A 14,266-nucleotide genomic window follows, 5' to 3' on the forward strand; every position below is an offset into this window, starting at 1 on the left:
CATTATGTGGAATTGGACTTTTCTGCCATTTTTGAATGGACTGCCACAGACATAGTCCATGTGTTGATATGCATCTACTCCTTGTATTATGTATTCCTTGTACTTGTATTTTGTACAACTTATCAAGCAGCATTTACCACATCCAATAGGCTACATCATTCAGCAACTGTGCTGCTGCAAAGTCAACAATATGCAGGGTTATATGGTAAGTGAAAACTGTTTTGCTATTATTAATTTAAAAAAAATAACAATTTGCACAATATTTTATTTTGCTGTAGATTTATTAAAATGGTTTAAACATGAAATTGTTAATTACACTATGCAAAAAGCTTACAGTTTTGATTTTGTTTACATGACACGCCCTACATTTAGGAGTTTTTTCCCTAAAAGCCTAACATTTAACAGTTCAGTGTTATGGTAAATACAAACATGTCTTTATAGCCCAGTCACATGCTACATGTTCTGTTTTTTAAGTGATGCTAGCTTAATGCTAAATGTAATGACTATTCAATAGCTATTAAAAACAAATGTTGAATCTTAAATGTGACATGCAGCTTGGTAAAAATGTTTAAAAGAAAAGCTTAGTTGCTCTGTAGGTGTCTGTTGTTGTTGCTGAGGAGCTTGGGGTAGGATGTGCCGATGGAGCGTCCATGTCTGCTGACAACAAGCTGCACCTGGTACTCGTCCATATTCACCACTGCAGTGCTGCTTTTCTCCTTCGATGTCAGGAAGAAGATGGTAAACACTGCCATCTCGAACTCAGGACTGACACCAACAAACGTGCTGCCCACTGGTTTCAGCTGACCATGCCAGCTGAACTGCACATTCAACACATGATCATCTGCATCCGGCTAATGGGAAGACAGCAAGACAATAAGTACAATTCCATTGTCTGTTGAAAGTTATAAAATCTTGCATTTTTTTTTACAACTTTTAGTAACAATCACTATAACACTGCTGTATTCTTAAAACTCTTTTGCCGGAATATGCAAAAAAAAAATTTTTTACAGGTTACACGTTACAGGTTTATATTATTTGTATGAGTTCCAAGGTCAGATGGCTTTGTGCTCTCTGGTTACTCTGTAAAATTACTAGTTTAGCTTATTAACTTGATAAAGGCTACAAATAAAGTTTTTCATTTAATTTAATTTTAAAAAATTGTAAACAAATTGCTGCAGGAATAAAATAAGAGTAGTGAAATAAGAAACTAATAAGCTTCATGGTAACAGTTACTCAATGTCACATTGTCTATATGGCTACATCAAACAGGTTATAATTTTCAAATGTACTGCTATGCTACTTCTTAAAACATCAGGGTGACCCATTTTAAAAGTGCTATAACATATTTCTAATAAATATTTTCTTCAATCTTTAATTTGGGGTATAGGCAAAACAGCACTTCACTCCTCCACTTTTCTTTTCTTTTCTTTTTTCTTTTTTTTTATTGTAATAAAAAAACCAACAATATTAACCAAAACCAATATTAAATGCCTTAAACCTTTAGCAATATCTCTTAACTTATCAGTTTACATGAAGTGTATTAGACATTACCATATCGTTTCTTGATGCTTTGTAGCCCTTATAGTCAAGAAAATTCTGCTTTTCCTGGAGATAAAACTGGATCCAGTTGTGGAGACCCATAATATCACTGCCGGATTTAGTCTCACCCACAAACACATGTTCAAAGCCACAGGAGTCCTCTCTGTTCAAGTAGGTACAAAAAAAAAAAGAAAGAAAGAAAGAAAGAAAGAATGAAATGAAATGAACAAATCATATTCGACTATAGACAGCTAGATATGTTATACATATGGGTTATACATATGGGTCTATATGCAAACAGCTGATATTGTATAGGACACTGAGAGAGAGAGAGAGAGAGAGAGAGAGAGAGAGAGAGAGAGAGAGATTCTTACCCTCCATTTCTTCCTCTGTGGTAAAGTCGGAACCAAATATTGTACAGCTGAGTCTTAAACTCCCCCAGGTCCGAGTTACATTTTCCCTTTCCAACTAAATACTGGTGAGCTTTCTGCAAAATAAATAAAACCCCAAATATCTTTCATTAGGAAGATATCCATGTTATGCATTCACTCTAGACCAGCAGTTACATGTTTTATTGCACTCATTATGTTGTGGCTTTGATTTTTCAGGCGCTGCACCACACAACACAATGTGACAGGAAGAAGCAGCAATTTCACAAGAATTTATGACATACATTAAATATTCTGGCAGTACAGCAAGCACTTGTCTACATAGCCTTCAGCATTTTATATATATATTTTGTATTATAAAGAGAAAATTATGTTTTTGACATCTTAAGCAGTAAGTGATACATTTTACAGCCAGAGGGGTTTTTTTTGTAAAAGGAATACAATGAAAATGATGAATATTGAAAAAATAAAACATGGAGGTAAAACAACTAGTGTATAAGAGATAGCATTTGAGCAAAGTTAGAACTCAAATGTCCATTATAATGATAGGTATATGACGACATCCCATTTCATTTCATGTGTTTTGGGGACTTGAAAGGAAATTAAGGCAGTAATAATGAGGACCATGCAAGATGCTAAACTACATAATGTTGGTAAATGTGGAATGTATCCAAACACCTGTTGTACATTTATATATTAATAAAAATTATTCGGATTCAAACACAATCAAAGAAGAAAATGAAAACTTTTCAATCCCTCCTTAATGATTGCTTTATCTGATCTGATCTGATCTGAGTTATGGTGGATCTGAGCTCTGTCCAAAGAACAGTAAACATGGAGTAGGAATAAATACTTGATTGAATGCCATTCAGTCTCCAGGCATCATGTTGACATGTGTTTTTTATCTTGGAGCAATTCAGAGGCATGAGTCTACCTCATGCTTTTAAGAAGTGGGAAGAAACTGGAGAACCCTGATGAAAACCAATGTGAAAGTGGAGTACACGCAACCTAAATTCAGGATCTGTTAGTCCTTACACAATAAATGGCATGTTTAGTTTACTTAGTGTTGCTGTTATGGTGTACTAGATGTTTGTAATTGATTGATGGGTTGATGAACGTCTCGTGTTGAGACTGTAGTACCCAATTCACAGAAATGTTTATACCTTCATGACTGCTGTGTTCAAGATGGCATCCAGGAAAGCATTATTCTCAGCTATCTCATCAGTTGTCACCGTCTCAGCTACACCAGTAGACCTTTCATAGTTATCCAGCAGCTTCATGAAAGCTAGAAAGTATAAGAGAGATGCTTTGGTTGACTGTATTTACAGCTTTGAAAAATGTATTGATCCGAATCATCACAGACTGTTTTGTTTCATCTGATTATGGCATTTATAAACATATGATGTAAAAGCCTAACCAGGGACGAGGGCTGCAATCTAGCTTTACAATACATGCCTTATGCACACGACATCGGTTGTCAGTGTGTAACAATGTCTAGTGCATTGTCCCTGTTAAATAAACAAACAAATAAATAAAATCCTAAAAATCAAATCTTAATCTGAAAAATATTAAAATATTAAAGAGCCTCATTGTAATCATGAAATAGATTTTTAATAGATTTTTGATTTTATATCTCAATAAGAATGGACAGGCTTTATCTTAAATAAATTATTATAGTTTATTTTGGACTCTCACCCTTTCTGTATGTATGTTTAGAGAAAAGAGAAAAGATTCTCCTCTTTTTTGTGCTCCTATCACGCTAGAGTTGCTGCATTAAATAAATACTTCACAGTGCATCAGTGGTTCTTTGTAACCAAGCATGCAAAATGGAAGCCTCACAGTTGGATAAAGAATCCTGGCACGCCTGTGAGAAAGGCATGTCCAGAGCTGCTCCTGGGAAAATTTAAGTGTCTTTTGTGCAAAACAAGCAGATTTTTATTGCATGTGTTTTAAGAATTAGGGCATGTCACAAGCATAAAGGTTTCTGCTGAGGATTTTGGTGAGAAAACACAGCAAAGCAGATCAATTTAAGTCAAATAAGAAAATAGGGGTTTCTCTCTTACTTGTGTATGTTGTGATGGATTTCAGTTTTATCTCATTCACATAGGAGAAGAGAGGAGATGAAGCATGATCAGTGGCGACTTTGCTCCCTTTGGGTATGAAACCAGCTCGGCCCTTTTTGATTTATAAAAAAAAAAAAAAAAAAATGCAACAATGTAAAATTGTTTTTTTAATGATAAAATTCATAAAACAATCATAGAAAAAAGATTATATATTACATTCTGAGACATTGCACAACAGCTATGGATTAGGAAAAATGCCTAACACTGAAGAAAATCGTTTATCCTTCCCTATGTCCTAATAATTATAATATATTATAATAAATCACAATGCCATACCTGTAATGAGATCTTGTAATCAGTTCCAGGCTTTAAGCGATTGGTGTCTAACTTCCAGAGCTCATTTATTATATTAGACATTTCCTGATTTACAGTTTGACTGTGGATTTTAGAAAAATTTTAGCAAAACCTTTCTGAAAATGTTATAATATGTAAAACAAGTATCTTAAGAACACTTACGCTGCTGCATGAATTTGTGCAGATAAGCCCAGGAGCACAATAAGACATCCCCATAGTTGCCTGGAAGTGGATGCAAAATGAATAGAACAAATAATAAAGCCAAGTAAACAACCAATCATAATGTACAAGCAATACCAGTAAATAACTTCTATCTGTCTGTTACTTATGCAAACTATTTTATAGCATATCAAATCAATTCACCCAGCCTGCATGAACAGTGGTCTGCATAAACAAATAGTTTATAGTGCATTAATAAGCATGGGGGAATAATGGTAAACAGATTTAAACAATATAATAACAGATATCCTACATGTTAGCCATTGTTCTTTGTTCCCTTGTGCAGCAGAATTGAAGGTACAAGTTCTCTTCCTCGGCTGAAACGCAGACTGCTGCTCACAAGTCTGAACACCAACCGACGTACTTATATAATACTTCCCCAAACCAGAAAATAGGTGGGTGAGGTTTATTTTTGTAAAATGACTCATTTCATAGGAGTTAGTCAATCAATTTGTATGCACAAGACATTTTGTTCCTATGCCTTTTCTCCTCTCTTCATTTTTCTCACTTTTTTTTCCCAGCATGTAGGAAATTATTAGTGTTTCAACAATGAATGTTGAATGTATAAGTGCACAAATTGAGATTAGAAATAAAAATACATTGCTATAGATAGTAAAAGACTGTACAATAAATGTGGTTTAATGTGGATGTCTTATCTTATGCAATATATGTGTTACTTTGTGGATTATTTTATCATGCCAAAAGCCAAGATCAACATATTTAAACTGGTGAAATCAGGTGTGGCGTTTGCTTAATTGGAATGAAACTTTGTGAATAAGTTTAGACTTCAATAGATTAGAGGTACAAAGTAATATACTCATAAGCGGTTATATTAATGTTAATGAATCTAGAGGCATTAACTTTGGTATGAGGCAACTCCAGTATAAGCCAGACACTTGCAGTGACATGTTTATCAGCTCCATTGTGCTGCCATGCAGACCTTTAGTATACGAAGGTTTTTACCCGTCAGCCAGAATATCAAACCAGCCTGCCTAATACTATGTAGCTATACCATGTGGAACCCCTTTTCCTGGTTCAAATGTTGACCTTTAACGTTTAGTAAGTATTCAGCAATGCATACCAAGATCACACCACATGACCTGTTTTATGGAGATGCTCTGATCCAGTCATCTACCCAACACAATTTGGCCTTTTGTCTGCTTGCAACACATTACACTTTTGTGTGAAGTGACTGTTCAATTGCTGTGGAATATTTCCCACCCATTGACAAGAGGCCACTGTAATGTGATTATCCATTTTTATGCATGTCCATTCTCAGTGGTGGGCTGTCAGGGCCAGCAAGGACTTCTCTGACTGATTTTAATATATATTTGTCCATAGATATGTATTAAATTATTCCCGAAAGTCTGTTCTATTCAATGTTTCTCTCAGGTATGCTGTTGCAAGGAGCAGCACCACTGAGTGTACTATCCAATCAGATTTCAGCCATCACATCAAGCATTGCCATAAGGGCAGCTGAAATAAACAGTGTGGGCTCTTAATGGCTTCACATCCATGCTACTTGAAGCTATTGCTTTAACCAATTATATTAAAATTGCTTACTCCGATGCCCCCTAGCTGGTGTCCAGTCATGTCCGCATATTTACTTTTGATTGGATTGTCAGAGAGTGCACTAGTCAGAGCTCGCAAACCGCATCTGTAGCAAACTGCATAAGCTCAAATACGTTTCTGTGGATTTATTAGCTGTTTCTACATTTCACAATATCTGACAGAGGAGATGAAATGGGTTTGGTCACAGATATACTTACAAGGACATTCACAAGACAGACTTGTAAGGGAAAGGGGCACATTGTGAGGAAAGGTCCGCCATAAATGGTTCCTTTTTCATGAACCATTTATACTTTAGCTTTTTGCACAAAAATACACAATTTGCCTTAATTTCCAAAAATGCAAGGAAAACCATTTTTTGTTTATTAAAAGGTTAATACTGATGCTTCCACTACAGATGATGTATGCGGTGCAGATGTGGCTGTAGTGAAAGGAGACTTGTTGAATGGTGTAGAGCTTTTCTCAGCTGCTTTGGAGCATTTCTCAAATCATCCATTAATCATTAATATTTAAAGCCCATCATTAATATTTGCAAAACAGTAAGTGCATCCTCAAAACAATGTGTAGAAACAGCACAAAACATGCAAAAGCCTTAGTTCATTTGTTAAAAGTATGCATTTGTGTCAATGAACCTGCCATTCCCATCAGAATTAAAAGTCCCTTTGTCATTGTTCACAAACAAAATCATCAAAATGTTTAGTCATGCTGTCAGTATGATTTCAGGATTTCTTGATATAAACTATGGTTTGGATTACAGTGAAAGAAAATGCACAAAATTTGACTTCCTGCTGTTTGGCATCTATAAAATTCAGCAGCACAAATTCATTTATTCGATTGGATATTTGATATATATTGATTGCAAGAGACCGAACAGGATTCACAGTATTTCTTTACTTTACAAGTGTTCATTTGATTCTTAGTTGTTCATTGATTTTTTAAATATATAATTCTTTGTTTTGTTTTGTCTGTATACACTCACCAATTAAACGTTCACAAGATTCACCTTTGACCTGTTTTAGAGAACTAGTTGATTGTGTTGATCTGATGCTGTACACTCGCCTTCCTTAGTGACATTCAAGATTCATCTGCCCAATTCTTCAATTCAAGTCACATTTACAAAAAAAAAAAAAAGTTCAATAGAAATTTTAGATGACAGACGTTAACTGGTTTAACAGTTCTGCATTCAACTGATGCCGAGATGTTATGATAATTTCAATTCTGATCGGAGAAATGCTCCAAAACAATGGTAAATAACTGTAATGTTTTACTGCTTTAGTAATGGCATTCATTCTTGTTACATTTGATACCTGTCGTGCAGCGCTCTGTTCTACCGCGTTCCTGTATAATATTGGTGATTTCTATAGCCATGCCATTATAATGATGGAATTACGAAAATTGATTCAGGTAGGAAAACACTGAAGGCTTAGGTGTAAGATTCACAGCCTGCCACAGCTGTATTTGATGCCTCAACCATGTACTTACTGCACCAATATGCTGTCTTGGCAGGCAACTTTGTAATAGCAACAGAAGTACCTGACAGTTTTTGAAAAGGCTCCAGCAAATGATTTCTCCGTAATGAGACAGGACTCCCAAGTAGACATGTTTCATCAGAACAGCTTTGTGCCTCCAGCAAGTTAAGGCTTGTGTTACTCTTGCCAAGACTAGCACTTCTCTACGGTAGCTGTGGTCTAGATGTATTAGGGAAACTCACTTCTGAAGGATCCCTAACTCCGACACACCCATGAAAACTACCACTGTGGATGCGGTCTGCAAACCTTGCACCATCCACTGAAGCTGGGGACCAAATAGAGTCATTTCCTGGATTCAATCATGGATAAAGTACTAGTCTCAATGAATCTAGCTTCCTCCCAGTGAATTGTAGCCTATTTTAGTGCTACATAGCTCTTTTTGAGCGTGTTTCACAATGAATTGGTCCACCAACGCAAAGCACACATTTTGGGAAGCTGTACAGTTCAATATAGAATTAAATGGAAAACATTTAAAAGTACTAAGATTAAACAGGTAAACTTAGTATACAAAAGTAGAGAAAATATTAGGTTAAATAAAAAATAATAGAATTGGGTTTTATTTATTTTTTTTGTTATAGAGAGGGAGATTTGGATCCAGATCAATCAGTGATGATTCTGAGAGCGACAGTACCAAGACTAAGATAATGTGAAAAAAAAAGAAAAACACACCAGCAAATCAATAAATGAGACTGTGCTATATTTTTTTAATTTATTTACCTTTGAGCATAATGCACAAGTATGGATGCCAAAAAATTATTGCTTTGATGAGTAATCAAAGAACAGTAAGAACAGTTTTTGATATGTTAATTGTTGCAAAATATATATATATATAAAAAAACTGAAAAGCTTAAATAACATGCAACTGTACAAACAGGGCATCCAATACATGGTACTGTGTTTTCATTCCATTTTATTTTCAGTTATTGTCTTATCTTTTCTATAGGTCAGGGTTTATATGGTGTATTTCCCAAGAACACTGGAAACAATTTAGGAATGTAACCCGGATGGGCCACCATTCTTTCAAAAGATTTTTCATACTGTTATAAATATCACATGCCAATGCACCTTGTATAAATTTATCAAATACTGTGAAATGTTTTGGCAGACATCATGTGGTCATTGTAGAATTTGGCTGTTGTTCCCGCAAAGTGTTTCAATTCGATCATTCAGAGGCTAAAAGTGTCATTGTGCTGTTTGCCATATTGGACATAACGAATGAGAGTGGAAGGCCAGTCGAAAAAACTGCATCAATGATCCAGTTCCCAATTGGGAGGCAAACTACAGTAGGGCTGCCATTTTTTTTTTTCCATTAAAAACTCTTTATAAAAATATGTCCCTGAAGCATAATTACATTGTATTCATACAATTTTAGGCAAAGACAAGACTGACAATTCAATACACGCAGCTGCTTCAGGGAAACATATACACACCCATGACCCATATTTTAGCTTAAAGAATGAAACCTACTCTGCACTGTACTGAGGCAAATACTGTTATGTGGTTCTTTAACATTAAGTGAATACACTCATAAGGTATAGTTAGCACTGACAGATCGAGAAAAAGAAAGATAGAAAAAGAGAGAGAAAGCGAGATGTGCAGAGAGGTTGGCACAGTCAAGTTGTGATCACAGCAGCTATGGACAGTCATGTCCAAAAAAAATGTCTTTAAACATTGGAGTCATCGTCAGTCATGCTGGGGTTGGGGGACGATGTTGCAATCTCCTTAAAGAACTCGTCATCTTTCAGCATACTCTGAAAATACACAAAATATTTGCACTCAATATACATTCAAAATATTTGTCAAATATATTTAACTGGATGTCCTTTTTTTTTTTTTTACCGTCAAGTTGTTGATGCCTTCTGAAAAAGCCCCAATTTGTCGCACTGTTCCCTCTGAATCCTCCATCTGTGGTTACGAAAAAAGAAATTACATAAAAACAAAAGCAATAGAAAACAGTGTAAATTAGGTAAGAGGAGAATATGAAGTTGCTCTTTGCTCGGGGATAAATGACATCCCAGAAAAGCATCACACCCACAAATTAGCACTGAAAGAAACAAAAGCCTTCAAAAAGATGGCATGGTCCACACACTCCAGTCAGTTGCAGTTGAGCCAGGAGACTATCCCAGGGGTCACTCTACATGGGGTGCCAACTCATCACAGGGCACAAGTACACACCCACACACACTACAGGCAATACGAAATCCAAATCAACCTACAACCCATGTCTTTGGACTGGGCGGAAAAAGCCGGAGTACCTTGAGGAAACCCCTGAAGCACAGAGACAGCATGCAAACAAAGCAAATGTTCTAACCACTAACCCCCGAAATACAAACTCACCGTGAAACGGAAATAGTCAAGGACATTGTCGCCCTTGTGGTGTACGCTTTAACCTAGCTTTGATGAACCCTAATAATCCCACCTGTTCTAGCCGGTCCAGGTCATCCTCGTAAATGTGCAGCTCCAGCCCTCTGAGGCCCTTCTGGAAACTGTGTCCTTTTGGCATCTCCACATCCATGGGACACACATACTCCTCACTATCCTCCTGCCTCTTCTTCTTCAAAGTCCCAAAGCTCCCAAATGGCAGTTTTCGAGGCTAAATACATCACAAATGAAAGTTAAATTAAGCGGAATAAATAATCCAACAGTGAAACAAAAGACAAAAGTTAACCAGAGTTCAGCCCTGTTTAATTCAGTAGTATCGGTGATGAACTGTACCTTGACCTTAGCGGTTGCAGTGAGTAAAGTGTAATCAGGGTTCTCTATACACTCCTGCTTCGACTGCTGGGCCTCAGAGCCCACCAGCAGGTTAAAATGTGTGGCCAGGTGTCTTCGGAGCAAAGTCTTGTTGGGAGGAATGTTTAGAAGCAGCGCCATGGTTTCCACATTGAAGCGAGGCTCAAGAACCTAAACACAAACGCATGCCCATTTTAAAATAATGAACTTTCAAACTCGTGCAGGATAGTTATCATCCTCTGTATAGCTCACCATCAGTCCTCCATGGACTCCGCTGCCTCTCAGATTGGGTGCGTATTCTGCCAGATCTACAGAGCGCAGCCACTCCATCACACGGTGATTGGTCCACTGAGAGATTTCAGCCGGAGTGATGTTGTTCTACCATGGCGGAAAGAACATTGATTAATCAAACAGTAATGGAAGGCGGTGTGATGGAAAATTTCAGAAGCGCACACACCTCGTCTGAGGGTCTGCGACGCAGACAGTTGGGCTCGTAATTGTTGAGGCGGAGCACTTGGATCGCTCGCTTAATGCTGAGGTGATGCAACACGCTGCCCACTTTCAGAGACAGCAGGTCATCCTGACCAGCACAACAAAAATTACTGTTAAAAAATATTTCATAATGGTTTACAAATCATACATTAATTAGCTACTTCATCGGGCAATTAAAAACTCCATTGTGCTGCCCAGTTTAATATTTTTCTTGCCAAGAAAAAATATATAGGTTGGTTTTTTTTTTTTACATTTACGTTCATATCAGCTTCAATGGCTAGGAAAGAAAAACAAGAATGAAAGTTTATGTCTTTGACATGTAAACATGTTGCTGATTAGCATTTCTGCTAAGAGATGTGATGTACTATCCTCACAAGAAATTCTAATCTGGACAGCATTTTTATTTTCTGTGTCTTCAATCTATAGTGAATGGCACCATATGGAGTGAAATTCAGAACAAGTAGCTTTTGTTATAGTTACAGTATCACTGAATAGTCACACCTTTGTGAATACACTTGTTTTGAGGAAAGGCAATAAAGATTTAAGAGTTTTTAATTTTATTCTGGTTATTAAATCTACAGGCATGAAGCATAACCCTAAATCTGCTTGGCCTTCAAACTACTGCCTGGCTTTCTTCTTGGCTTTCAGACTGCAAATATATTTACCTCATGTGGTAAAAGCACATATATACAAAGCAGTGGCAGGTGTTCAAAGTGTGCAAAGGTGTGGCCTGGTGGTACAACAACTCACCACAGTCATGTAGTGAAGCATTCTGCCATCCACTCTTGCCTCATCAAACTGAGTTTTGTACTGAGGAAGTCCAATATCATCAAGCCACCCTGTGTGAAGCGATCAGATAATAAATATAAATAAATAAATCTCAAAGAACCTTTAAAAAAAATGGGGGAAAAAATGGAACAATGAAAAACGCATTACTTACTTGTTACCCATTGGTAATCTAGTTTGCCTTTGTTGTCATCTTCCTCAGAACCCAGAGCTTGAAGAGCCAGTTGCAGTTTCTTTTTGTGGAGAGGATGCTTGATCCCTAGCTCCTACACACACAAAATAAATACTATGACTTCTATCGGTTTGATGATTTCCATAAAAATTGGTGAGAATCACAGCATGTAAACAACTAAATATAACAATGCAGATTCCCACCATTAAGGGGAACTGGGAACTTCTGATCAGAAGGTAATTGGAAGGTGATCCTAGAAACACAAGTCCGACAGTTTTAAATTATAAGCCTATTAAAATGTACCTAAAACACTGCTTATTTCAACAGCAGCCCTTACTTTCTTATGAAGGTCTAATACTATTGGCCTAATCGGGACAATTTTTATGTTATTTTCCACACGTGCATAGCAGAAATGACAGGAGTGGGAAAATAAATAACCTTATCAACTTCTATATACTGGAAGTCTGCCAGCATGTCCATATCCATTGTATACACAGTGATTCTTTCAAGGACTGGAGGATTGTGCTCTTACCTCAACAGCCAGATATAACTCCCCTGTAGAGATGCAACTATCCTTGAATAAATGTATTTTAATCACAAACGATACGTGAATGAACTGCATGCTTACTAGAGCTGAAACGATTTTGTTTTGTTTCGCTCATTTAGTCTATTTAACTACACACTGAGCAGCGCGTTTCCCCACGGACCCTTATTACTGACGCACCACCATCTAAATCCTGGAACAGTCAACACAGGAGACGCTGCAGAACGAAAAATAGAACGGGGAAGAGGAGAAGATGCAGGCAATAGAAAACGACAGAAAAATTCCAAGTTTTGGATCATTTTAAACTACATCACCATACAGTGCGTTTTTAAATGCAGTGTTTAGGTTTTATTATTATTTTATGTGTATGGACTCTTGTTCCAAGTTACATTCCTGTCCACTAAATTTTGCCTTTTACAAAAGATTAAAGATTAAAAAATGTTATTTGTCAGATAGTTATATACAGACTACAAGTGAAATGAAAACCTGATCGCCCTCTCAGAAATATGCATTAAGTAAAAAAGGTCATATATATATATATATATATATATATATATATATATATATATATATATATATATATATATATATATATATATACAATAAGCTGGTATTAAAAAAAAATAGCCACAAAGTAGTTAAGCTGAAATGTGAAAGTTAACAAATACAATGTTTAGGTTTTGTTATTATTTTTTATAACTCTTATTTTGATGTTTGCCTTAGTTCTAGGTTGTAAGATGGTTACCATTGTTTAAGCAATTTGAAATCGATTTCTATATTTTATTTGTATTTTGATGTAGTATGGCAATCAAATGCACCAAATGAGTTTAGTTTTTACAGATATTCTTATAATAGAATTTTTTATTAAAAAGGAAACCAATGACTTATGAAAAAATACTTCTTATCCAAATACTCGACTAGACTGGACTAATCGGTAGAATATTCGATTACTAAAATAATCGATAGCTGAATTTCCTAATTCTTACCTTTTCTAAGTTCTGTGTTGAAGCCTGAAGAAGAGTCTGTCCTGAGGAAATCCACTGTCTGGCCAGGTTCACATACAGCCCGAGTCCCTGCTCCTGCATCCAGTCACACACCTGCTCCCGGGACCAGCGTGCAAACGGAGCATCCACCTCACTGACACACACACAAGCATACACAATAAATACACAAACTCCCACTTAAGGCAGGATTAAGCGAAGTATAAGTCCGGCATTTCCTAAACTGAAGCTTTGTATTCAAGACAAGAAAAACCTCAAATGCATGCAAATGTAAAGATGCAGCAAAGTTATTTTTGTTCAATTTAATGCTATGCATTTAAAATTTCTATCTTTTCCCCCCACTCTTTTGGCTAAACTGGTTTTCAAAATTGTTAATACATCTGCACATGCAGACAATACCATAGAAATGAAACTTGGATATATTTTAGAGTAGTAAATGTGCAGCTTGTACACCAGTACAGATTTACTGTCCTCTGAAAATAACTCAACATTTCTATAGTATTCTATAGTATTGTCCCTTGAGAAGAAATACTATAATGGTTGCTAAAATGTGAGGGGGCTCCTGAGATGGGAGAAGGTGCTGTGACGTATGAATGTCATCAATAAATACTTAATGAGCTCCAAGCTATGCAAATAATAATGATCCCAGATTCATGTCAGTGGAAGATAAAATGCAGACTGTTCTTTTGGTTGATTTTATAGATGCACAGAGGAACAGATAGTGGGGTTGCCAAGTCTGTGCTTCTGTTTTTGGCCTCTTTAGGCTGAGTGACTGATTTTATCACAGCATTTGTTCATGATTTACAACAGAAAAAATTGCTCCGGCAAAGTGTCAAAATCTATCAGATAAGATTTTTTTTCCAGCCATGATCCAGT

At 36.4% G+C, this 14,266-nt stretch overlaps 2 protein-coding genes across 8 annotated transcripts in view; both read right to left on the bottom strand.

Moving 5' to 3' along the window:
• Positions 1–262: 262 nt before the first annotated feature.
• On the bottom strand, positions 263–4,957 carry endouc (endonuclease, polyU-specific C). The gene is made up of 8 exons (XM_083551600.1): positions 4,818–4,957; positions 4,508–4,567; positions 4,328–4,427; positions 3,992–4,103; positions 3,092–3,213; positions 1,914–2,026; positions 1,552–1,702; positions 263–851 (listed from the first exon to the last, which is right to left on the bottom strand). Exons 1-8 carry the CDS (start codon positions 4,826–4,828, stop codon positions 582–584), a joined length of 939 nt encoding a protein of 312 aa, XP_083407726.1. The 5' UTR covers positions 4,829–4,957; the 3' UTR covers positions 263–581.
• A 3,381-nt stretch (positions 4,958–8,338) lies between these two features.
• The window catches only part of ppfibp1b (PPFIA binding protein 1b), a 32,902-nt gene continuing 26,974 nt past the window's right edge, over positions 8,339–14,266 (bottom strand). For all 7 annotated transcript variants that reach the window (XM_083551897.1, XM_083551896.1, XM_083551894.1 and 4 more), the window contains 9 exons: positions 13,376–13,526; positions 11,828–11,939; positions 11,638–11,726; positions 10,853–10,975; positions 10,648–10,773; positions 10,378–10,566; positions 10,082–10,255; positions 9,502–9,567; positions 8,339–9,413 (listed from right to left, as the gene is read on the bottom strand). In XM_083551897.1, the coding sequence (XP_083408023.1) occupies positions 9,327–9,413; positions 9,502–9,567; positions 10,082–10,255; positions 10,378–10,566; positions 10,648–10,773; positions 10,853–10,975; positions 11,638–11,726; positions 11,828–11,939; positions 13,376–13,526 (1,117 nt within the window). In that variant the 3' untranslated portion in view covers positions 8,339–9,326. The remainder of the gene's footprint in view (positions 9,414–9,501; positions 9,568–10,081; positions 10,256–10,377; positions 10,567–10,647; positions 10,774–10,852; positions 10,976–11,637; positions 11,727–11,827; positions 11,940–13,375; positions 13,527–14,266) is intronic.

The sequence above is a fragment of the Silurus aristotelis genome, assembly GCF_946808225.1.
Source record: "Silurus aristotelis genome assembly, chromosome: 10".
Classification (NCBI taxonomy): domain Eukaryota; kingdom Metazoa; phylum Chordata; class Actinopteri; order Siluriformes; family Siluridae; genus Silurus; species Silurus aristotelis.

What these genes read in the sequence shown, in the direction of transcription:
- endouc (XM_083551600.1), bottom strand. An exon ending in ATTACAAGATCTCATTACAG is followed by an intron (nt 4,104 to 4,327) that starts GTATGGCATTGT and finishes TAAATCAAAAAG; the next exon opens with GGCCGAGCTGGTTTCATACC. An exon ending in TGAACACAGCAGTCATGAAG is followed by an intron (nt 2,027 to 3,091) that starts GTATAAACATTT and finishes TTTATTTTGCAG; the next exon opens with AAAGCTCACCAGTATTTAGT.